Below are 24,485 nucleotides of genomic sequence, written 5' to 3' on the forward strand. Positions count from 1 at the left end.
TTGTCCACCCTCTTCTGGAATTTTGCTGTGCAATGTGGGATCAGCTTCAGATGGCACTAACACAAGACATAGAAAAATTTCAAAGAAGGGCAGCTCTTTTCATACTATCACAAAACAGGGGAGAGGGTGCCACAGACATGATACATGGATCCGAGTGACAATCATTAAAGCAAAGGTGTTTTTCGTTGTGGCAGCACCTTCTCATGAAATTTCAATCACCAACTTTCTCCTCCAATTGCAAAAATATTTCATTGGCGCCCTCCTACATACGGAGAAAACATCACCATAGTAAAATAAGAGAAATCAGACCACGCACAGAAGGATTTAAGTGCTCGTTTTTCCTGCACATTGTTCAAGAGTGAATGATACAGAAATAGCTTGAAGATGGTTTGATGAAAGCTCTGTCAGACACTTAATTGTAAATTGCAGAGTAATCATGTAGATGTAGATGTAGAAAAACACGATCACAATAGATGAATTACTCAAACAATGCTTAGTGACCAGAACTGTGAAGAGACACTGAGATCTGAGGTGGAGGAAGAGATACTGAGATATGAGGTGGAAAATCTGCTGTATGGTTGAATTCTTCAACAAACAACACACAGGTGCCTGAATGGTGACTCAGGGATTGGCAATGACGCCCATGTTAATTCATCAACTGCTCTCCATGAAAATTCTGAGGTTGCATTTAAACTCATCAACAGCTCCTGGGAAGTGCAGGAGCTGGCAGAGTATGAGGAGTTAACACATCTAAAGCAGTCAAAAGGATAAACATACCTATAAATTTCTGAAGGGTGCATCATAACTGTAGCATGAAGTGTAACTAATTATCACCAGAATTCATGTTGGATGTTAACAATTGATTGGTCTTATATGTCACAAGTATTGGAAAAAAAAAAAAAAAAAAAAAAAAAAAAGACCATACATCTGTTCCTATTGTAAAACTGTTCCCTCATTTGCAACTTCAAAAAGATTTTTTCTATTTATTGTTATTACTTTCCCGTGCTTGAATAATTTAGACTGTGTGTTGTTTCACTGTGTTCACCATGTCTCTTATGTAGTTTTTGATGCTGAAGTAAACTTGCAATTTTGCAGAAGTGATAGGAATCAAATATGTTTGGGGGAAAATGAAATAAGAGTGATTTGTATGAAAACAACTTGGCAAAGAACCTAAGTATTTGAGATAAACAGGACTGTCGGATGACATGGGGAAGGTAAGTGGCGGTTACACTAAGGAAGAAAGGGAGAAGGAAAGGAAAGAAAAGGAAAAAATCCAGATAAGTGTGAGTAGAACAGGAATCAAGTATCTCTAAGATCTCTGCCTGTTACTGGTATTGAAACTGGCAAGATGTCAGTCCCAGGAATTCCAAGACTTTCAACAATGACAAAAAACATTTCTTTTGTGGGATACAATTACAAATTAACAGTCTTCATATCTTTTCCTCTGCTTTTATTGTGAAAGCTTGGTGCTTGCTAAATTTGATGGTTCTAGGTCAATGGGAAGTATACTACAGGTTTTGATGAGCAAGTTTGTGAGTATCGAGATATGTAACAACAGAGTAACAATTACTGAACTATATGAAATAAAATCGTCATAACTTCTGAATGGTTTGTGTTAGAATGTTCAAACTGCACAGTTAGCTGGGGGACATGATGGAAATTAGGATGCACATGTATTGTTTGGCTTAGCTATGAAGCCCATTTTCATTTGGATGGTTTCATCAAAAAGCAAAATTGGCGTATTTGGTGAGACACATTTTATGATTGAGAAGTCTTTTCACCCTCAGTGGGTGGCTGTGTGGAGTGCAATGTTCAGTCATGGAATAACTGGTGCAATATTCCTTGATGTCACAGTGACCACCAAACAGAATGTGAAGGTTTTGGAAGATGATTTTATCCCCATTATCCAAAGTGACCCTAATTTTGACAAGATGTGTTTCAAGAAATATGCAGCTTGACCCTATTGAAGCAGGAGTGTTTGATGATGTCTCGGAAGAGCACATTGGGAACCAGATTCTGGCTCTGGGGTACACAGAACCCACTGGCATGGGCTTCAATTGGCTGCCACATTCTCCAAAACTGAACACAGATGACTCCTTTTTGTGGGACTATATTGAAGAGATGGTGTAAAGCAATAATTCCAAAACCATTGCTGAGCTGAAAAGAGCCATTCAGGAGGTCATCGGCAGCATCGATGTTCTGACACTTCCCTGGCTCATGCAGAATTTTGCTATTTGTCCGTGCCACATGACTGCCAATGATGGCAGGCATATCGAACTTGTCATAACCTAAATCTGAATATCTGTAGTGACATTTACATATTGAATAAAGTGTGTGCACATTGTAGTTTCGAACTAATTTACATATTTTCATATAGTTCAGTAATTTTCATCCTGTAAATGTCTTTATCTTTTGAATATATTGACCTGGAAGCTTAAAATTTTTACACTGCAGAGAGACCATAGTTCTTCATATGTGACATAAATCTTGACTTAATACATCTTCCAGTTCATAAGAAAAAGGTATGGAACCTAAAAAGAGGGTAAAGTATGCAGTGAAATATTTAATGTACACATATTATACTTCATTCTTTTCCCTTCCTTTTTTATTGTTTGTTTTTGTTATGATTCACTGTTTAGATTTTCCTTCTAAATTAGAAAAGAATGAGTCTGTAAGAGAAAACATTCACACAATACACCTGCTTAAACTACTACTTAGTATACTTCCATCATGGTGATTTAACACAGATCACATTAAGTGACTATTTAACTTGCTTCATTTCAGAAAATGTCAGCTTCTTGATTTGCACCACATTTACAATAGGTATGGGATTTATTAACCATGATTTAGGGCTAAAAACAATGAGGTCATGCAGTTAACTGTAACCAAACTGCTGTCAGAAAAAATTATAATGCCATTATAGGTATCAAATTTCTCATACCTTTATTGAGTACCAGCAATTTCATTGTCCTGAACAAAAATTGATAGACCTGCGGCATAACAGAGGATGAGAACTTTCGAGTAAGCGGTTCATTTGCTAATCACACAATGTAAAAGTAAAAAATTCATATACTTACTTTATACAGTCCCCGCCAATCTCTCTCTCTCTCTCTCTCTTTCTTTCTCTCTCTCTCTCTCTCTCTCTCTCTCTCTCTCTCTCTCTCCCCCCCCCCCCCCCCACCCATCCCCTTTCCCATGCTTAGTATGCAATTACTAATAAATTTTACAACTAAAATTGTGAAATCTTAGAGTCAATGAATAAAAGTCATAATTGAAAACTTGGAATAGTAAATTACTCATCAAAATAAACCTGTTTATTGTTTAGTTCATTTCAAACATACACACCTTTATCATGGTAGCTGCTGCCACTCATCTTGTGATCAGTATGCCACACGCTGCCACAATAGTACTCTGATTCACCTACAAAAGTTGATGATTTCTAATAAGAATGTTTAAATTGTTCTGTAAGGTATGAAGCTAAACACAAATTTGTGGCAAAAATTTAAGTAAAAACATACATTAGTGCAATACAGAGAAATACTGCTAATAAATAGCACAAAGGATGAAGGAAGGTTGTGAAACAGAATGATGATGGGAAAGAAAAGCCAATGGAACTTCAGACCAGAAGCCAGTGAAACTTCAGACCACACAGATGGCAAGAGTCAAGTGTATACAGGAGTGCTGGTTCCCAGGTGTAGAGTCCAGTAATCGTGTTGTGGTAAAGGGGAAGATGCACCCAAATACCACGAGTGGTTAATTCAACACCCAACACCCATGTTTCATAGTATGCTCATAAGCAGACAAGTTGTGTTCTTCCAGTGCAGACAGTTTATTTGTAGTTTTCATGTCACAACACTCCAAACATGTATGTTTTGCTAGTCTGCCATGATTACTTCAAGTTGATTTCAACATCATGTGTCTCCCTTAGTGAAGGCCTTTTAACAGATTTCCTTATTCCTAGTGCTTGTCTTTTCTTAATCTTACGTCTTATTTTTATATTTAGGACTCTAGTTTCAAGTTGTGAAGCATGTATCAGCCCATCTCCACAGCGTGTCATTCGTAAGCACAGTCCAGTTCTACCAGAGAGCTGGACTGTTATATTTTGTTCTGTTACACACGATACGAAGAAGAACTAGGTGATTAAATCAATATACATTGATTAAAAGAAGCTAGATCCACTAATCCAGGAAAGATCTGTTCCATTGGGCAGTAAAATCCAAACAAATTATAAAAATCGTTGAACATACATACAGGGTGTTTCAAAAATGACCGGTATATTTGAAACGGCAATAAAAACTAAACGAGCAGTGATAGAAATACACCGTTTGTTGTAATATGCTTGGGACAACAGTACATTTTCAGGCAGACAAACTTTCGAAATTACAGTACTTACAATTTTCAACAACAGATGGCGCTGCAAGTGATGTGAAAGATATAGAAGACAACGCAGTCTGTGGGTACGCCATTCTGTACGTCATCTTTCTGCTGTAAGCGTGTGCTGTTCACAACGTGCAAGTGTGCTGTGGACAACATGGTTTATTCCTTAGAACAGAGGATTTTTCTGGTGTTGGAATTCCAACGCCTAGAACACAGTGTTGTTGCAACAAGACTAAGTTTTAAACGCAGGTTTAATGTATCCAAAGTACCGAAAAGAGATACAATAAAGGATCTGTTTGAAAAATTTCAATGGACTGGGAACGTGACGGATGAACGTGCTGGAAAGGTAGGGGGACCGCGTACGGCAACCACAGAGGGCAACGCGCAGCTAGTGCAGCAGGTGATCCAACAGCGACCTCGGGTTTCCGTTCCCCATGTTGCAGCTGCGGTCCAAAGGACGCCAACGTCCACGTATCATCTCATGCGCCAGAGTTTACACCTCTATCCATACAAAATTCAAACGCGGTAACCCCTCAGCGCCGCTACCATTGCTGCATGAGAGACATTCGCTAACGATATAGTGCACAGGATTGATGACGGCGATTCGCATGTAGGCAGCATTTGGTTTACTGACGAAGCTTATTTTTACCTGGACGGCTTCGTCAATAAACAGAACTGGCGCATATGGGGAACCGAAAAGCCCCATGTTGCAGTCCCATCGTCCCTGCATCCTCAAATAGTACTGGTCTGGGCCGCCATTTCTTCCAAAGGAATCATTGGCCCATTTTTCAGATCCGAAACGATTACTGCATCACGCTATCTGGACATTCTTCATGAATTTATGGCGGTACAAACTGCCTTAGACGACACTGCGAACACCTCGTGGTTTATGCAAGATGGTGCCCGGCCACATCGCATGGCCGATGTCTTTAATTTCCTGAATTAATATTTCGATAATCCTGTGATTGCTTTGGGCTATCCGAAACATACAGGAGGCGGCGTGGATTGGCCTCCCTATTCGCCAGACATGAACCCATGTGACTTCTTTCTATGGGGACTCTTGAAAGACCAGGTGTACCGCCAGAATCCAGAAACAATTGAACAGCTGAAGCAGTACATCTCATCTGCATGTGAAGCCATTCCGCCAGACACGTTGTCAAAGGTTTTGGGTAATTTCATTCAGAGACTACGCCATATTATTGCTACGCATGGTGGATATGTGGAAAATATCGTACTATAGAGTTTCCCAGACTGCAGCGCCATCTGTTGTTGACAATTGTAACTACTGTAATTTCGAAAGTTTGTCTGCCTGAAAATGTACTGTTGTCCCAAGCATATTGCAACAAACGGTGTATTTCTATCGCTGCTTGTTTAGTTTGTATTGCCGTTTCAAATATGATGATGATGATGATGAGTCCCATACTCCGTTTACCGAGCGTAGGGGAGCGACGCGGGAGACCCGCGCCGCCATACTAGGCAAGGTCCTAGTGGAGGTGGTTTGCCATTGCCTTCCTCCGACCGTAATGGGGATGATTGATGATGATGATGAAGACGACACAAACACCCAGTCATCACGAGGCAGGTGAAAAATCCCTGACCCCGCCGGGAATCGAACCCGGGACCCCGTGCTCGGGAAGCGAGAACGCTACCGCGAGACCACGAGCTGCGGACGTTTCAAATATACCGGTCATTTTTGAAACACCCTGTATGTATGTATGTATATGTACATGTAAGTAAGTTCCACATCACCCCCTAAACCACTGGATCAATTTCAACCAAACTTGGATCACGTATCATTTACTCTCTCTGTAAAGAGTCACAAGCAACAAACTTTCCACATAATTTCAAACCTTTATGTAAATTTTCCTCACTGACAACACCCACGAAATGATCAATGGAATAATGTTTATCACCTACTATGTTTTCACTGTTCATGCAGTAAAACTGCCACAAGAAGTGTGACGTTTCAATTTATTGCTTCTTTACTACTAGCTGTACTTGTTACACATTTTGCAGACAGTATTCACATATACCACTGAATGTACCACAAAAGGTACTTCACTGTACAGCATTTACTTCAGGAGATAACAGCATCATAAACACTGACTGTGTGAAAAACTACCACATCATGCAATATGTTTACATTTATTATCCTGTTGCTACTAACTCAACTGACAACACATTTTGCAGACAGCATCCACGTATGCTGCTGAATGTTCCTGTTGTTGTTGTGGTATTCAGTCCTGAGACAGGTTTGATGCAGCTCTCCATGCTACTCTATCATGTGCAAGCTTCTTCATCTCCCAGTACTTACTGCAACCTACATCCTTCTGAATCTGCTTAGTGTATTCATCTCTTGGTCTCCCTCTATGATATTTACCCTCCACGCTGCCCTCCAATGCTAAATTTGTGATCCCTTTATGCCTCAGAACATGTCCTACCAACTGGTCCCTTCTTCTTGTCAAGTTGTGCCACAAACTTCTCTTCTCCCCACTTTATTCAATACCTCCTCATTAGTTATGTGATCTAACCATCTAATCTTCAGCATTCTTCTGTAACACCACATTCCAAAAGCTTCTATTCTCTGCTTGTCCAAACTAGTTATCGTCTATGTTTCACTTCCATACATGGCTACACTCCATACAAATACTTTCAGAAACGACTTACTGACACTTAAATCAATATCGATGTTAACAAATTTCTCTTCTTCAGAAACGTTTTCCTTGCCATTGCCAGTCTACATTTTATATCCTCTCTGCTTCGACAATCATCAGTTATTTTGCCCAAACTCCTTTACTACTTTAAGCGTCTCATTTCCTAATCTAATTCCCTCAGCATCACCCGACTTAATTTGACTACATTCCATTGTCCTTGTTTTGCTTTTGTTGATGTTCATCTTATATCCTCCTTTCAACACACTGTCCATTCCGTTCAACTGCTCTTTCAAGTCCTTTGCTGTCTTTGACAGAATTACGATGTCATCAGCGAACCTCAAAGTTTTTATTTCTTCTCCATCGACTTTAATACCCACTCTAAATTTTTCTTATGTTTCCTTTACTGCTTGCTCAATATACAGATTGAATAACATCGGGGAGAGACTACAACCCTGTCTCAATCCCTTCCCAACCACTGCTTCCCTTTCACGTCCCTCGACTCTTATAACTGCCATCTGGTTTCTGTACAAATTGTAAATAGCCTTTCGCTCCCTGTATTTTACCCCTGCCACCTTCAGAATTTGAAAGAGAGTATTCCAGTCAACATTGTCAAAAGCTTTCTCTAAGTCTACAAATGCTAAAGAGGTAGGTTTGCCTTTTCTTAATCTATGTTTTAAGGTAAATCGTAGGGTCAGTATTGCCTCACATGTTCCAACTTTTCTACAGAAGATCCAAACTGATCTTCGTCAAGGTCAGCTTCTACCAGTTTTTCAATTCGTCTGTAAAGAATACGCATTAGTATTTTGCAGCTGTGACTTATTAAACTGACAGTTCAGTAATTTTCACATCTGCCAACACCTGCTTTCTTTGGGATAGGAATTATTATATTCTTCTTGAAGTCTGAGGGTATTTCGCCTGTCTCATATATCTTGCTCACCAGATGCTAGAGTTTTGTCAGGACTGGCTCTCCCAAGGCTGTCAGTAGTTCCAATGAAATGTTGTCTACTCCCGGGGCCTTGTTTCGACACAGGTCTTTCAGTGCTCTGCCAAACTCTTCTCGCAGTATCATATCTCCCATTTCATCTTCTTCTACATCCTCTTCCATTTCCATAATATTGTCTTCAAGTACATCGCCCTTGTATAGATCCTCTATATATCCTTCCACCTTTCTGCTTTCCCTTCTTTGCTTAGAACTGGGTGTCCATCTGAGCTCTTGATATTCATACAAGTGGCTCTCTTTTCTCCAAACGTCTCTTTAATTTTCCTGTAGGCAGTATCTATCTTACCCCTAGTGAGATAAGCCTATACATCTTTACATTTGTCCTCTAGCCATCCCTGCTTAGCCATTTTGCACTTCCTGTCGATCTCATTTTTGAGACGTTTGTGTTCCCTTTTGCCTGCATCATTTACTGTGTTTTTATATTTTCTCCTTTCATCAATTAAATTCAATATTTCTCCTGTTACCCAAGGATTTCTACTAGCCCTCGTCTTTTTACCTACTTGATCCTCTGCTGCCTTCACTACTTCACCCCTCAGAGCTACCCATTCTTCTTCTACTGTATTTCTTTCCCCCATTCTTATCAATTGTTTCCTTATGCTCTCCCTGAAACTCTGTATAACCTCTGGTTTAGTCAGTTTATCCAAGTCCCATCTCCTTAAATTCCCACCTTTTTGCAGTTTCTTCAGTTTTAATCTACAGTTCATCAACAATAGATTGTGGTCAGAGTCCACATCTGCCCCTGGAAATGTCTTACAATTTAAAACCTGGTTCCTAAATCTCTGTCTTACCACAACCTTCTTTCATGATTCTTGATCCAAGTGTTAGCTATGATTAAGTTGTACTCTGTGCAAAATTCTACCAGACGGCTTCCTCTTTCATTTCTCTCCCCCAATCCATATTCACCCAATATGTTTCCTTCTCTCCCTTTTCCTACTCTCGAATTCCAGTCACCCATGACTATTAAATTTTCATCTCCCTTGACTACCTGAATAATTTCTTTTATCTCATCATACATTTCACCAATTTCTTCATCATTTGCAGAGCTAGTTGGCATATAAACTTGTACTACTGTAGTAGGCATGGGCTTCGTGTCTATCTTGGCCACAATAATGCGTTCACTATGCTGTTGGTAGTAGCTTTCCCGCACTCCAATTTTTTTATTCATTATTAAACCTACTCCTGCATTACCCCTATTTGATTTTGTATTTATAACCCTGTATTCACCTGACCAAAGTCTTGTTCCTCCTGCCACCGAACTTCACTAATTCCCACTATATCTAACTTCAACCTATCCATTTCCCTTTTTAAATTTTCTAACCTACCTGCCCGATTAAGGGATCTGACATTCCACGCTCCGATCCGTAGAATGCCAGTTTTCTTTCTCCTGATAACGACGTCCTTCTGAGTAGTCCCCACCCAGAGATCCGAATGGGGGACTATTTTACCCAAGAGGATGCCATCATCATTTAAGCATACAGTAAAGCTGCATGCCCTCGGGAAAAATTACAGCTGTAGTTTCCCCTTGCTTTCAGCCGTTTGCAGTACCAGCACAGCAAGGCCGTCTTGGTTAGTGTTGCAAGGTCAGATCATTCAATCAACCAGACTGTTGCCCCTGCAACTATTGAAAAGGCTGCTGCCCCTCTTAAGGAACCACACGTTTGTCTGGCCTCTCAACAGATACCCCTCTGTTGTGGTTGCACCTATGGTACGGCCATCTGTATCACTGAGGCACGCAAGCCTCCCCACCAACGGCAAGGTCCATGGTTCATGGGGGTTCCTACACAAATATATATTTTTGGCACAGTTCAGGAGATGCAGCGTCATAAACACAGAGATGCATGAGAAACTATCGCATCAAGCATTATGTTTTAATTTATTACTTCTTTATTATTAACTCTATTCAAACACATTTTGCAGGCAGTAGGCACATATACCCCTGGGTGCATCTGCAAAATTATATCATTGTACAGAGACAGTTCAGCAGGTATGACATCACAAACATTAAGCTGCATGAAAATGCAGGATGGAATTCACTAGACATACAATTGAAATATGTGCACAAATATGCAGCAAGCAAAGCCAGGGGTAAAAAGCTCATCCTAATGTCCTGGAATGATTTCAAGCAAATTCAGCGCACATACTTGTTACAGTTTGGAAAGAAATACTGTAGAGGTAAGAACCACCAGCCTCCGATTGGGACGAGTGTGATAATGTGGAGAGAAAAGGAAGATAAAGAGGACAAAGAAACAACAAGGAGAAGGAGGAGATAAGCACAGATAGAAGAAGGAAGAGTGGACAGTGTTAGGGGAGGAGGGAATAGACAGGGAGACGAGAAGAGACGGAAATGGGCAGAGACAATGGAAGGAGGAGACAGGCAGAGAGATTCAGGAGGAGGAAGTGAACAAATGAGGAGGGGAGGAGGAAATAGACAGAGAAAGAGAAGAGGAGAAGATGGGCAAAGACAGGAGGAGGAGGAAACAGGCAGTGAGGTAGGAAGGCTAGGTGTATGGTACCTGTTCTTTCAGACATTTCAGAAAGAACAGACAAAATGGTGGAGCATGACAACTGTGAAGAATGAAATTTCAAAGAATTACAAACATCAGCTATGTATGGGAGATTGACAGAATCAACAGGGAGAGTTGAAAATGTGTGCCCCAACCAGGATTTGAACACAGGATCTCCTGCTTACTAGGAAGTCGTTCCAACCCCTAAGCAACCAAGAACACAGAAATTAACGTGGCTGTGCAGTCTTACCCCAAGCAGACCTCAGCAGACTCACATTCTCAACTTACTCCACACACTACAAAAGGGAGTAGGAGATGAACAGACAGAGAAGGAAAAGGATGGAGAAAGGGAAGAGGAGGAGATAAACAGAGAAATGGGAGAGCAGGGGATACACTAATAGAAGATTGGAATGAATAAATAACCCGAGCAATGCGGGGTTTCTCTAGTCATAAAATAAAACTGTTCAAGTAAGCTCAGATTCATTCACAAATATAATTAATTACCTGTATGTCTTGTTAGAAGTGGTGATCCTCCACAGCTGCTATAAGGTGGTGGTCGCATGTTAACAGGTCCTGATAAAGGGCGCTCAGTTTTCAGAACTTCACCTGTTAACAAGATTTGTATAACCAAATATGATTACAGGAAATAAGTACCTCATACACTAATCTTGTACTCCAAGAAGACTCTTGATGAAAGTGGCTGAGTCAATAGAAAGCAAATGATGTTGACTGGTACCGCCCAGTTTCTGATTGCAATAAGTGCTAGTTGTGGATTATGTAATATTTAAAGTATCTAATGTATCATTTACAAGATGCTTTCAAAGCCCCTCCTGTCATTTCAATGATAGGTAATTCCGTTCACTTGTTCTTTCATAGACATAGATGCATCAAACAGACGGTTCTATGGTTGCTAAAGATTGGAAGAAATCAGCCAAACAGTGATTGATGCCATCTGAATTTCTTTTATTCTGCAACTCTCATAAGCCACTTTGACAAGAGTCTTAAGTACATATATTGTACCATACACTAAAACAATTTTTAAAATATGACAAATTATGAATGGGGATATTGACCTCAGTCACTATGGGAACATCTAGGTGGCAAACTCAACACACATTACAGTGGAACTTCGATTTTACATTCTCCTATTTTAGGTTTTTGGTGAGTCTACACCATAAATTCATATCAGCTGTGGAAAACCCATAAGATCAATGCTGAAAATTACACAATTTTACGTGTCTTCCTAATAAAGTTTACCTCCATTCTATGTTCTTACTTGACACCTCACTTTACTTCATCCTATTGACATTTGATGTGACTGAAGGAGTTATAAGTGGTACAAGAGACAGATGGTTCACACTTGCAACATTTAGCTTTACTGTGTAATTATGATACAACTACTGCTAGATGGCAGTAGCAATGAAAAAACAGGACAGTCAATGTGAAGTGTTTCGGACTGAGCCAAGTCATGGCAAAAGGGCCCAGCTACCACTTTTTATTGTGCCAGTTATAATTCAGTCTTGTCTTTTTGCATGTATTTCCAATGTACTGTATTCAGCAACAATTTCAATCATCAATCTTTTAAATTCAAACACTCAGTCTCGAAGAATGTGATAGGTCATATCAAGTATATTTCACACTATTTTTTGCAGGAACTGATGTAATCGTGACATAGTGGCACCGTGAAGATGACCAGAAACAAGACTATCAATTTGCCAATTGCTATAGTGCTGAGTTGATGTTTATGGGTGTGTTAATGACAGGAGAATTTCAGTTGTAGCAAGAACTTTTCAGGGGAATTGAGACAAGGAAGTTGACTGTATAAAAGGGGTTTTTAACACATGTAAAGTGAGCTCGCATGATGGATACACTAGGGGTCAATGCATTAACATCACCAGAGCATGCTGCACTGCTATTGGCTATACAACAAAAAACAAACACTCCCACTTGTTAGATTCTGATGCCTTTCACTGTACTTCACAGTTTTCAGTTTAATTCACCATGTATTAATCAATATTTGCTTTTTTCTGGGTGAGCACAATGGAAAGATCTCTAAAAACAATTTTAACGTATGATTTGTAGTCAGCATATTCGTAAATAGCTCAATTATCTTGTACCCAGGTACCAATTTCAATTTTCTGATGAGTTTTTACTTGCTGTTACATGTCTGTGATTTTTTAAGAACTGATGACATTCATTATCACGAATTACTATATAAAGATTGTATTGAACATTTAGTTTTCTTCACTTACACAGATTTTGTACAATGTATTGGAGATGATAATTTTTAATCATATATGGCAATTGCATCTGTTTTTACTAATATTTTGGGGATTTTAACTTTTTCCTCAATTCTGGTTTGCGTTTTTTTAAGTCTGAACTGCACAAAAACGTAAAATAAGGGTTTCACTGTAATCACAACTGTAAGGGTAAGTTTCCAAAGAAGGAATAAGAAACACACCAAAAAGAAAAGCCAAAAACTTCAACACACCAATCTGTAAGATCAAGGGTGCAACACACCAATCTGTAAGATCAAGGGTGGCAAGACAATAGCTCCAGTTAAATGTTATTTGTTTACTGATCATGAGTGCACATAAAATATATATACTAGTCCCTCAGTTTACCTTCACAGCCACTTTTTACATGTCCTGCCGTTCACACTTTTCCATAACCATGTCGGTACTGATTTTTCTTGTAATTTTTAAACAAAAATATCTTGTCTTCTGAAGATTCATAATATTCACTTTATATTACAGTCTCTTGCTTCTGCATCTATATATCTACTCCATAAGCCACCATATGGTGTGTACTTGCAGAGTGAGGGTAAGGCAAGTTTCTACAGGGTGCTACGTGGACAAGAAAAAAAAATTCCCGGATTTTCCGGGATTTCCCGGTTAAGAACACAATTTCTCCCAGATGAAATTACATATAAAGTGGGTGAAAATACATCCGTGTTAAGTAACAGTATGCTTTCCCTCAGAGCTGTAAAACCTATCAGTCCTTTGAATCGTAAAGGTCTTATACCGGCGGAGGACGTCCCAGCACTTTAGGAAACAAAATCCAGGAAAAACAATGCGTTTGGAAATTTGTTTGATGCGAGGCAATATGCAAAGAGTTTATTTTTGTATTGCAAAAGTATATAAACAAATTCCACAAATTACAGCACGGTATCTTCCGAAACTCTAAAATAGAGATTGCGTTGAGCGATGCACTTTTGTCAGCCAGTCACAGCTCATGTCAAGTGATCTCGCTAGCGAATGATGGCAGTTATTCAGAGCATGAGGCCTAAGAGAAAGACAGGCCGCAGCACGTACGTTACGAAGGTAGGCCGAGCTCGCTCAACTCAGCAAAGTGCACTTCTACAGCGGTTAACTCGTAAGTAGATGTGTATGTACGAATGAGAATTGCATTGTCTATTGGCATCCACTGTTATTAGTCCTACAATGATAGGAAGTCCGTAGGCCCACTGACAAGCTCTAATTTGGCAATTAAAATCGTGCGAAAATGATTATCAGCTGCATGAAAAGACTTGTGACATTACTCAGTAACACATTATGCACATTTTTTGAAGGTCAATTACACTCTTTGCCATCGATCGCATAATTTTTTATCGATGTAAGAACAACATTAAATATGAAAACTAACTTGAAACTCGGTCTTTTTTTAGCGTGTGCTACACGTTAAGTCATATCAAATACAAATGTGCCGGTAAAATTTTAAATAGTGGCGTAAATGACTTATCTTCTGGGCTCGACATTTTTCAAATGGCTGATCCTCAAAGTGTTACATTTTGAATGAGAGTTATAACACCCTGTGATTTAAGAAATTCACTGCACATTCTCACACGTAACATAAATCATCTTGCGTGGAAATTTCTTTGAAAGTAACGCATCTCAAGCCATTATTCGTAATATTTACTGGTGATCTGTTAGAAATGTAAACAATTGTGATGTCACGCACATTGAATGCACGTTAGTTGTTACGAACGTACTGCATAATCTTCGACCTAAAGCCTTTGACACTTTACTGTGTCGGCAAACTGGTCTGTGCATTGTGTAAATTACCCATTTTCTATGCAACTAAACTTTTATTTTGGTGTTATTCCCTGATTTATGTTTCATTGCTGCAGTATTATTCAGCAGTAGTGGACTACAGTTCTTTGTCAGAGTATCAGATCTTACACTTCAAACCTACAAAACTTTAACTGAAATCTAAAACAATGAAAAATCGGGAATTCTAAGAAATTCCCGGGTTTTTCCCAGATTTGTCCTGGATGAAAAAATTCCCGGGTGTTTCCCGGATCTCCCGGGCCGTATACACCCTGTTCTATATGCCTTAATAGGAGCCCTAATTTCTCTTATCTTATATTCATAAGTTATGCTAAACATATGTTGGTGGCAGTAGAACTGTTCTGCAGTCAGCTCCAAATGCCAGTTCTCTAAATTTTCTCAACAGTGTTCCTCAAAAAGAACATTGCCTTCCCTACAGAGTTTCCCATTTGAGTTCTCAAAGCATTTCCATAATACTTGCATGTTGTTCGAATCTACTAGTAATAAATCTAGCGGCTTGCCTCTGAATAGCTTCTATGTCTTCCTTCAATCTGACCTGTTGTGGATCCCAAATAGTCAAATAGAACTCAAGAATCAGTCACATTAGTGTCCTATTTGTGGTCCCCTTTACAGATGAACCACAGTTTCCTAAAATTCTCCCCATGAACTCAAGTCAACCACTCACTTTACTTACTACAATCCTTATATGCCCATTCTATTTCATATCACTTTGCAACATTATGCCTCAATACTCAATTGACATGGCTGTGTCAAGCAGCACACTACTAATGCTGTTTTCAACCATTACAGGTTTGTTCTAAATTTAAATCTAGCTGCTGTTCATCACACCAACTAGAAATCTTGTCTAAGTCATCTTCTATCTTCCTCCAGTCACTCAACAATGACATCTTCCCGCACACCACAGCATTATCAGCAAATGATCACAGTTTGGTGTTGACCCTGTCCAACAGATCATTTATATTTAAGTAGATACAAAATGATAGTGGACCTATCACACTTGCATGGGGCACTCCTGACAACACTCTTGTTCACTGTTGAACACAACATACTGGGCTCTGTTACTTGAGAAGTCTTCGAGCCATACTCATGTATTTGGGAACCTATTCCATGTGTTCATACCTTTGGTATGAGTCTGCAGTGAGGCACCATGTTGAATGCTTGTCGGAAATCTATGAAGATGGAATCTGCTTGTTGCCCTTCATCCATAGTGCGCAGAGTATCTCATGAGAAAAGGTTAAGATGAGTTTCGCCCAAGTGATGCTTTCTAAACCTGTGCTAATTCATGACAGAAGTTTTTCCATCTCAAGGAAATTATATTTGAACTGAGAATATGTTCAATAATTTTCAAGCAAACTGATGTTAAGGATACTAATCTGTAATTTTGTGGGTCCATTCTTTTGTCCTTCTTATATACCAGAGCCATCTATGCTTTTTTTTCCAATAACTCGAGATTTCATGCTTGGTAAAAGATTAGTAATAAATGTAAGCTTCATAAGGGGCCAATGCCATAGAGTACTCTTTGTAAAAGCAAATTAGAATTCCCTATAGACCTGGAGACATATTTGCTTTTAACCCTTTCAGTTGCTTCTGTAAGCTGGAGATGCTTACTATTATGTCCTCCATAAGGGAGTCTGCGAGATAGTCAAATGACAGTATGTCTGTTAAGATTCTCCTCTTGTATGAACATTATCTTAAATACAAAACCGAAAACTTCAGCTTTCTGTTTGCTATCTTCTATTGCAACACCAGACTGGTCAACAAGTTACTGGATAGAGGCTTTAAGACCCACTAAGCAGTTTTAGGAAGGACCTAAATTTTCTCAGATTCTTGGCAAGATCTTTTGCCAAGGTATGAAGGTATCCGATGTTGTATACTTTGTGCATACATTTTTTTAGAGATGCACGAATTACTACTAACTTTTGCCTGTCATCATTTGTGCTTTCCCTTTTGAACTGAGAGTGCAACAGCCTTTGCTTCCTCAGCATTTTCTGAATTTCGTTGTTAAATCACAGTGGATCTTTTCCATCCATAATCCACTTACTCAGCACATACTTCTCCAGAGCATAATTTACAAACTGTTTAAATCTTGCCCATAAATCTTCTAAATCCATCATACAGGAACTAAATGATGCTTCAGTGCAACATGGAAAGCGTTTTTAAAGTATCATAAAAAAACCTGAACTGCAAGCCATAGGTTATAGATTGTCATTTCTGCATTACAGATAACTGAGTCCATAGATCTGAATGTAGAATTTACTTACTTATCCCGTTTTCATCCATTAATCAGCTATGGCATCTTTTTCTAGTGTAACTTTTCATTGAGGAAGAAACGGTTTGTGGTACAGAAGCACGTACTGAAGATGGTATGTGGTGTTCTTGTATACAACTCTAAATAGTTGGGTGTACTGATAACACACACAGCAATTCTCATAAACATAATTCTAGAAAGAGGAAGAATTTAAAAACCATCCAGCACCCAGCATTAGCGTTGCACAGAAAGGAGTAAGCATTTTAGTGAACAAAACTCTGACCACATACCGAGGGGTAACCGAGCTTTATCTAACAGATAATACAAATTAATTTCAAATACAAACTGAAATAATGTCTGCTTAACTCACTTTCGACTGTGCTCAAGAATTTCTGAAATGTGTTCTATCATGTAAATGGTCAACATGTTTGCGTTTTTTCCTAAAAAATGTATTAGAGTGGTAAATGTACTCATTCCACATTATAAAAGGAGCAATTACTCCTCAAATATTATATATAGAACAAGGCAAATAACTAACAAACATGTTACACCATAGTGTAAATGCAGGTAGAGCAAAAATACCGCAGGAAACAACTTTTTTGTAACATCTTTCATCATTAAGAGAGATATGTAATCATGTTATACTAGTATGGCATAGCTAATCACACCTAAAATAAACATTCTGTCCATATACAGCCTAAGCAAAAACTCCCACAAATTGTATTTGTGCTATTGACGAAGCATGTCAAATTCAATTGTCATGAAACTTATCACTAAATACAAACAGACAGTCCTCAAGAAAAACTGTTGTCAGTTGACAATGTGCATTAAATCTTGTCCAGAAAATTACCCCCCCCCCCCCTCTCTCTCTCTCTCTCTCTCTCTCTCTCTCTCTCTCTCTCTCTCTCTCTCTCTCTCAATTAACACATGAAAAGAATGTCTTTACCATGGTTGGTTTGAGTACATTTTTTCACACAAATGGCATATCCATTTCACATCCTGCATCCTGCCCTTTCCTACCTCAGACATTAGTTGTCTCATTTGTGGACCCTTGTTTACTGAACATTTTTAAATGTCTTATCATATACTTTCACCTGTGTCTGTTTTTAGTATTAATTACAATACAGTCTGCTCATAAAATTTGCACCTCGGATAAGCCTTTCAGCTAGGTGTCCCAAGCAGATGTCTGAGTCTTTTGGACCTTAAACTGGCCCTGGTCTTAATTTGTCTTTAGCTTTCATTTGTCAAGTTAGTATACAGGCACTAATTTCTACAGGGTGTTTCAAAAATAACCGGTATATTTGAAGCGGCAATAAAAACTAAACGAGCAGCGATAGAAATACACGGTTTGTTGCAATATGCTTGGGACAACAGTACATTTTCAGGCAGACAAACTTTCGAAATTACAGTACTTACAATTTTCAACAACAGATGGCACTGCAAGTGATGTGAAAGATATAGAAGACAACGCAGTCTGTGGGTGCGCCATCCTATACGTCGTCTTTCTGCTGTAAGCGTGTGCTGTTCACAACGTGCAAGTGTGCTGTGGACAACATGGTTTATTCCTTAGAACAGAGGATTTTTCTGGTGTTGGAATTCCAACGCCTAGAACACAGTGTTGTTGCAACAAGACTAAGTTTTAAACGCAGGTTTAATGTAACCAAAGGACCGAAAAGCGATACAATGAAGGATCTGTTTGAAAAATTTCAATGGACTGGGAACATGACGGATGAACGTGCTGGAAAGGTAAGGGGACCGCGTACGGCAACCACAGAGGGCAACGCGCAGCTAGTGCAGCAGGTGATCCAACAGCGGCCTCGGGTTTCCGTTCGCCGTGTTGCAGCTGCGGTCCAAATGATGCCAACTTCCACATATCATCTCATGCGCCAGAGTTTACACCTCTATCCATACAAAATTCAAACGCGGCAACCCCTCAGCGCCGCTACCATTGCTGCATGAGAGACATTCGCTAACGATATAGTGCACAGGATTGATGACGGCGATATGCATGTGGGCAGCATTTGGTTCACTGACAAAGCTTATTTTTACCTGTACGGCTTCGTCAATAAACAGAACTGGCGCATATGGGGAACCGAAAAGCCCCATGTTGCAGTCCCATCGTCCCTGCATCCTCAAAAAGTACTGGTCTGGGCCGCCATTTCTTCCAAAGGAATCATTGGCCCATTTTTCAGATCCAAAATGATTACTGCATCACGCTATCAGGACATTCTTCGTGAATTTGTCGCGGTACAAACTGCCTTAGATGACACTGCGAACACCTCGTGGTTTATGCAAGATGGTGCCCGGCCACATCGCATGGCCGACGTCTTTAATTTCCTGAATGAATATTTCGATGATTGTGTGATTGTTTTGGGCTATTTAAAACATACAGGAGGCGGCGTGGATTGGCCTCCCTATTCGCCAGACATGAACCCATGTGACTTCTTTCTGTGGGGACTCTTGAAAGACCAGGTGTACCGCCAGAATCCAGAAACAATTGAACAGCTGAAGCAGTACATCTCATCTGCATGTGAAGCCATTCTGCCAGACACGTTGTCAAAGGTTTTGGGTAATTTCATTCAGAGACTACGCCATATTATTGCTACGCATGGTGGATATGTGGAAAATATCATACTATAGAGTTTCCCAGACTGCAGCGCCATCTGTTGTTGACAATTGTAACTACTGTAATTTCGAAAGTTTGTCTGCCTGAAAATGTACTGTTGTCCCAAGCATATTGCAACAAACGGTGTATTTCTATCGCTGCTCGTTTAGTTTGTATTGCCATTTCAAATATACCGGTCATTTTTGAAACACCCTGTAGGAGCAATGAGGAAAAATTAAAACCAAGAAAGGGAACACTGAGAGACACTACGAGTGTTATCTTAACAGAACCACAGTTACTACTGTCAGAGATCACTCCTGATTTGAATAGATCCTTACTGTCTTTTTACTCTGGTAGTCATTCATGGTATTACTAATTTTACTGGCTACTTCATCTTTCCAGGTATTTGACTCAATCTTGCTCTCAGTCTCACTGTCAGCCTTCTATCTGTTCTCCTTATTTCTGTCCTGGCATTGTCTATTCTCTATCTGCCCAAACCAGGGCTCATCCCCATGAACAGTTAATAAATTCTTACATAAGATTTGTCAGAAAATTACACAATTCACTGGCAGCCGGAAGATACATCCTAGAGCCAAACACCAACAGAAATTTCGGCACACACAATTTGTTTGGACCGCACTTTCTGGGTCAGTAGGCTGTTTTCTGGTTTTGATTTTATGCTCTGTATAGACAACCTCTATCCTGCAGGACTTCCCCCTTGGGTTTTTGCCTGTTCTTGCCAAACTTTGACGGTTACCTGTATATATGATGCAACCTTTAGAAAGTCAGCATGTAGTACAATATACATGGACATTGGTGCACAGTGTTCTGGTGAAGATGTGTTAAAGGATGATATCAAGGCATTTTTAATGATGATGATAATGATAATGACAGTAATGTAACAAAACATATTTTTTTTTAACTTTACACTTTCAAACTGACAAACAGGAAAGGCCAGGATTTATCCTGTGTATCACTACAATCTCTATGGGCAGCAATAAGTCTCCTAATGGAAGTTAATGGTTACAACAACTTCCAAGCATTTAAAGAGTATTAAGAAGTGCACCATCAAAATATCCTAGCAGAGTGAACCATTCATTTGTGAAACTAAGGAACTATGCCAGAAGAGGTAATACTAAGGATTTCAATGTAAATAATAATAATAATAATGTTTTGATTATCAAAATAAAGAGTTGAGTACTGAAGTACACCTTAAATCATTTACTTTTCTATTCTGTGATGTGTCACATTGCTGAAAAATGGGCTGATACTAAGTGAAGATTAACCACGATAATGGCCACCATTACACTGGACTCCAGTCTGGAGTGGACATTTCCTACTTGTGTTAAAAATATATTTATTCATTCTGTTTCTCTCTACCGAGCTCTCTGCCAGTTCTAAAAGGAACCACTTTTAGACATCTAAAAGTCTATCTCTCCATAAAATAAAAGTACGTTACCTCTATTGATTCGACATGCGCCAGTTTTCCAACAGATCAGCAGGATGACACATAACACTGCTAATGGAATTCCTATCACCATGATTCCAGAAGGCCAGTTAGACCACTGGTCACCTAAAACAAATATTGTTATATAATTCTGTTGTACTATGAAATGAAACAATTTTTTCAATGTAAATTTTTAACATTATATCTTAACTTTTTTAATGGCCTTGACAAATGATGACAGTGAAATACAAATGTCATACCTGGAATACTTCGGCTGCCCTCTGATTGTTGTACTTGTGTGCAGAGCTCTCTCTCCCTGCCATCTGTCAGGGGATCTGCTGCATACCTGAAAGAATGAAATAAGCAGTGAAAACTTTCATTAATCCCTCACATGCTGTATTTCTACCATCAGATACTAGGAAGACACAGTTCAAAAACTAAAATATCTAAACCCGTTCCAAAATTGCATCTGCTTAAAGCCTGATAATTGCCATATGTAATCAATGTAATGAGGAATAAGAATATGTAATACAAGTAAGTTTAATACTTATGTGTATTGAACAAAACTGTAAATAATCAAATTCACTTTATTATACATGCAAATGTTAGACATTACAAAATGTGTCAATTAGCTTACTGTTAAAAGCTGGGAAATTGATGGCTAAATCTTTCAAAAGTTTCTCTCAAGCAGTGGATATGGAGCACAAAGTTGAAATGGAATATAAAGATGATGACTGATTACAATGTACTTTAGCCCTTTCGGAAAGGCTTACTTTGTGCCCGAAGCCGATAATGTTACAGGTACAGACAAACATTCAAGGGCAACAAAAAATGGAATGGGATAGAAACAGCAAAAAAACAGCTAACTTAAGTAAAAATGAACTATATTCACCTAAATTTAAAATAACCTACAACAAAAGTTCGAGTTTGAATACGACTAGCACCAAGGATTTCCTTTTTGGAAGTAAGATAGAGGATGTTACTTCAACTTTACAAAAGAAATTTAATGACTGACCTTAATTAAAAAAAAAAAAAAAAAAAAAAAAAAAAAAAAAAAAAGCAGTGGTATGCAAAATATAAGAATCTAGACTCCAACTAGTGTCAGTGGTGTAGGGGAGGGCCTTTCAGCACTTGCTGCTGACAGCCACCTCTCTTCTGCTCTATACCCTCTCTTTGCTTTATATCCTTCACTGTACTCACCCTGCCCCAAGTGTGTTCCCATCACAGAGTTGCCCGATACTTTCCTCTACCCCTCACATGTGTCTATCCAGACAACAACTTATTAACAGAACTGTCAGTCTTTCCATGTGTGTGTGTGTGTGTGTGTGTGTGTGTGTGTGTGTGTGTGTGTGTGTGCACGGGAGAGGGGGGCATATCCGTATATGTGTGCATGTGTACGCATTTTATGTTTAATTGAAATCAACTAAGACACATCTCTTCATCATCTTGAAACTATTATCATAAAGGATATGTTTGCAAATGATGCAACTATTTCAGACTCCGAAGATATACTACGCCATTTCCATCATTAAATACTAGGAGACCAGGATCATCACATAAAAATGCATCTTTGTTTCCCAAAGCTCTGTAATGCACGTGCTTCACAGGTACTTAGCCCTCAAGCAGGCATGCCTTTATCAAAACATGAGTGGGCACATAGCGTACTTTGTACACAAGTGAAGAATAGCTGTCTTTATATTACCAAGGTAAAAATGTGTGAGCAAAATCACAGTTCAATCTTAGTTTAATTCGACATTGATAAAATAAACTTTTATTATATCACTCTGCTGCCGTGTACAAGTATTATCTCACAGTACTGACCCACTTGAAGTGTTAAATCATACAGTTGCATCAGATCTCAGCCCCAGCTACTTATTCAATCACATATTATCTCGTAGACACCTGCCCCATTTTTTCACATAGCTCGAGCAGAATGACATCCTCCATGCCAACCAGCATAGATTCTGAAAACATCAATCATATGAAACTTGCACATTTCTCACATGACATACTGAAAGCTAAGGATCAAGGCAGTTAGATATATGCAATATTTCTTGATTTCTGAAAAGCTTTTGACCCAGTACCAAACTTGTGCTTATTATCAAAAATACAATCCTCTGGTATATCAGACAAAATATGTAACAAGATACATTAAAAAAATCTACTCTCTAAGTGGCAGCAGAACACATACATAAAAAACTGTTGTAATTGCCAAGCTTTTGGAGCCAGTGGCTCCTTCTTCAGGCAGAAGGGTTGAAGGGAAAAGGAAGAAAGGTGAAGGGAAAAGACAGGAGAGGCCCGGGATAAGGGGTAGATTTTGGGAAACTCACCCAGAACTGCGGGTCGTCAGAGGAGACTTACCATACAGGATGAGAAGGAAAGACTGATTTTTGGGAACTGCATCAGACGAGATTTGAAAACATGAGAGCTTAAAAGTACAAGAGAAAGACAACGAAAGATGTAGAAAACTAAAATGAAGTGAAGCAAAGAATAGTTACAGTGAATAAATGCCGAGACAGAAGAAATAAACATAAATTAAGACCAGGTGGGTGGCGAGGACCAAGGACGTGTCATAGTGCTTGTTCCCATCTGTGGAGTTCTGAGAAACTGGTGTCTGGGGGAAGAATCCAGATGGTGCGTGAGGTGAAATAGGCACTGAGTTCACAAATGGCATGATGTAGAGCATGCTTTGCAACAGGATATTGTGAGTTGCCAGTATACACCTACTGCCTATGCCCATTCACCCTAATTGATAATTTGGTGGTAGTCATGCTGACATAATAGGCCGAACAGTATTTACATAACAGCTAGTATACGACATGTCAATTTGCAGGTAGCTCTCCTGTTGATAGTATATGTTTTGCCAGTTACAGGGCTATTATAGGTGGTGGTAGGAGGATTCATAGACCAAATCTTGCAGAAGGGACGGTCAAGGGGGTATGACATAAAGGGTAGGGAAATGAGTGCAGCAACTGCTTCACCATAGTTTTCTTTATCTTTCATTGTCTTTCCCATCTATTTTTCACCACCCCCTCCCATCCCTGTTACATACAATGCACTTAGCTTCTCACTCTTATTAACTCATGCATGATGTTTAAGCAGTAATCTCTGTCTGCATATTACCCTGTCTTCCACCTTTAAGCTCTCCGGTTTTCAAATCTCATCCAATGCATTCCCCAACAATCAGTCTTTCCTTCTCATCCTGTACAACTGCCTTTTATGTGAGTGTTCTGCCGCCACTTGGCGAGTAAACTTTTTTATCTATCCAATTAAATAATTTTGTCAATAATTGATTGTTATAAAACATGTAACTGGGTTGAGGACTTTTAGGCAGGGAGGATGCAGCATGTTATCTTGGATGGAGAGTCATCATCAGATGCAGAAGTAAGTTTGGGTGTGCTCAAAGGGTGTTTGTCAGGACCCTTGCTGTTCATGTTGTATATTACTGACTTGGCAGACAATATTAATAGTAACCTGAGTCTTTTTGCAGATGATGCAATTATCTATAATGATGAACTGTCTGAAAGAAGCTAAATGAAAAAAAAAAGAAAACATAGTAGCCTATGACAATAATATCAAT

At 39.2% G+C, this 24,485-nt stretch overlaps 1 protein-coding gene across 2 annotated transcripts in view; it reads right to left on the bottom strand.

Moving 5' to 3' along the window:
- LOC126267154 (uncharacterized) overlaps nucleotides 1-24,485 on the bottom strand; it is a 105,086-nt gene that overhangs the window by 39,093 nt on the left and 41,508 nt on the right. For both annotated transcript variants that reach the window (XM_049972093.1, XM_049972094.1), the window contains exons 5-8: nucleotides 21,166-21,251; nucleotides 20,918-21,031; nucleotides 11,040-11,141; nucleotides 3,346-3,420 (exon numbers count right to left, since the gene is read on the bottom strand). In XM_049972093.1, coding sequence (XP_049828050.1) covers nucleotides 3,346-3,420; nucleotides 11,040-11,141; nucleotides 20,918-21,031; nucleotides 21,166-21,251 — 377 coding nt within the window. The remainder of the gene's footprint in view (nucleotides 1-3,345; nucleotides 3,421-11,039; nucleotides 11,142-20,917; nucleotides 21,032-21,165; nucleotides 21,252-24,485) is intronic.

This window comes from Schistocerca gregaria, chromosome 4, assembly GCF_023897955.1.
Source record: "Schistocerca gregaria isolate iqSchGreg1 chromosome 4, iqSchGreg1.2, whole genome shotgun sequence".
Taxonomy (NCBI): domain Eukaryota; kingdom Metazoa; phylum Arthropoda; class Insecta; order Orthoptera; family Acrididae; genus Schistocerca; species Schistocerca gregaria.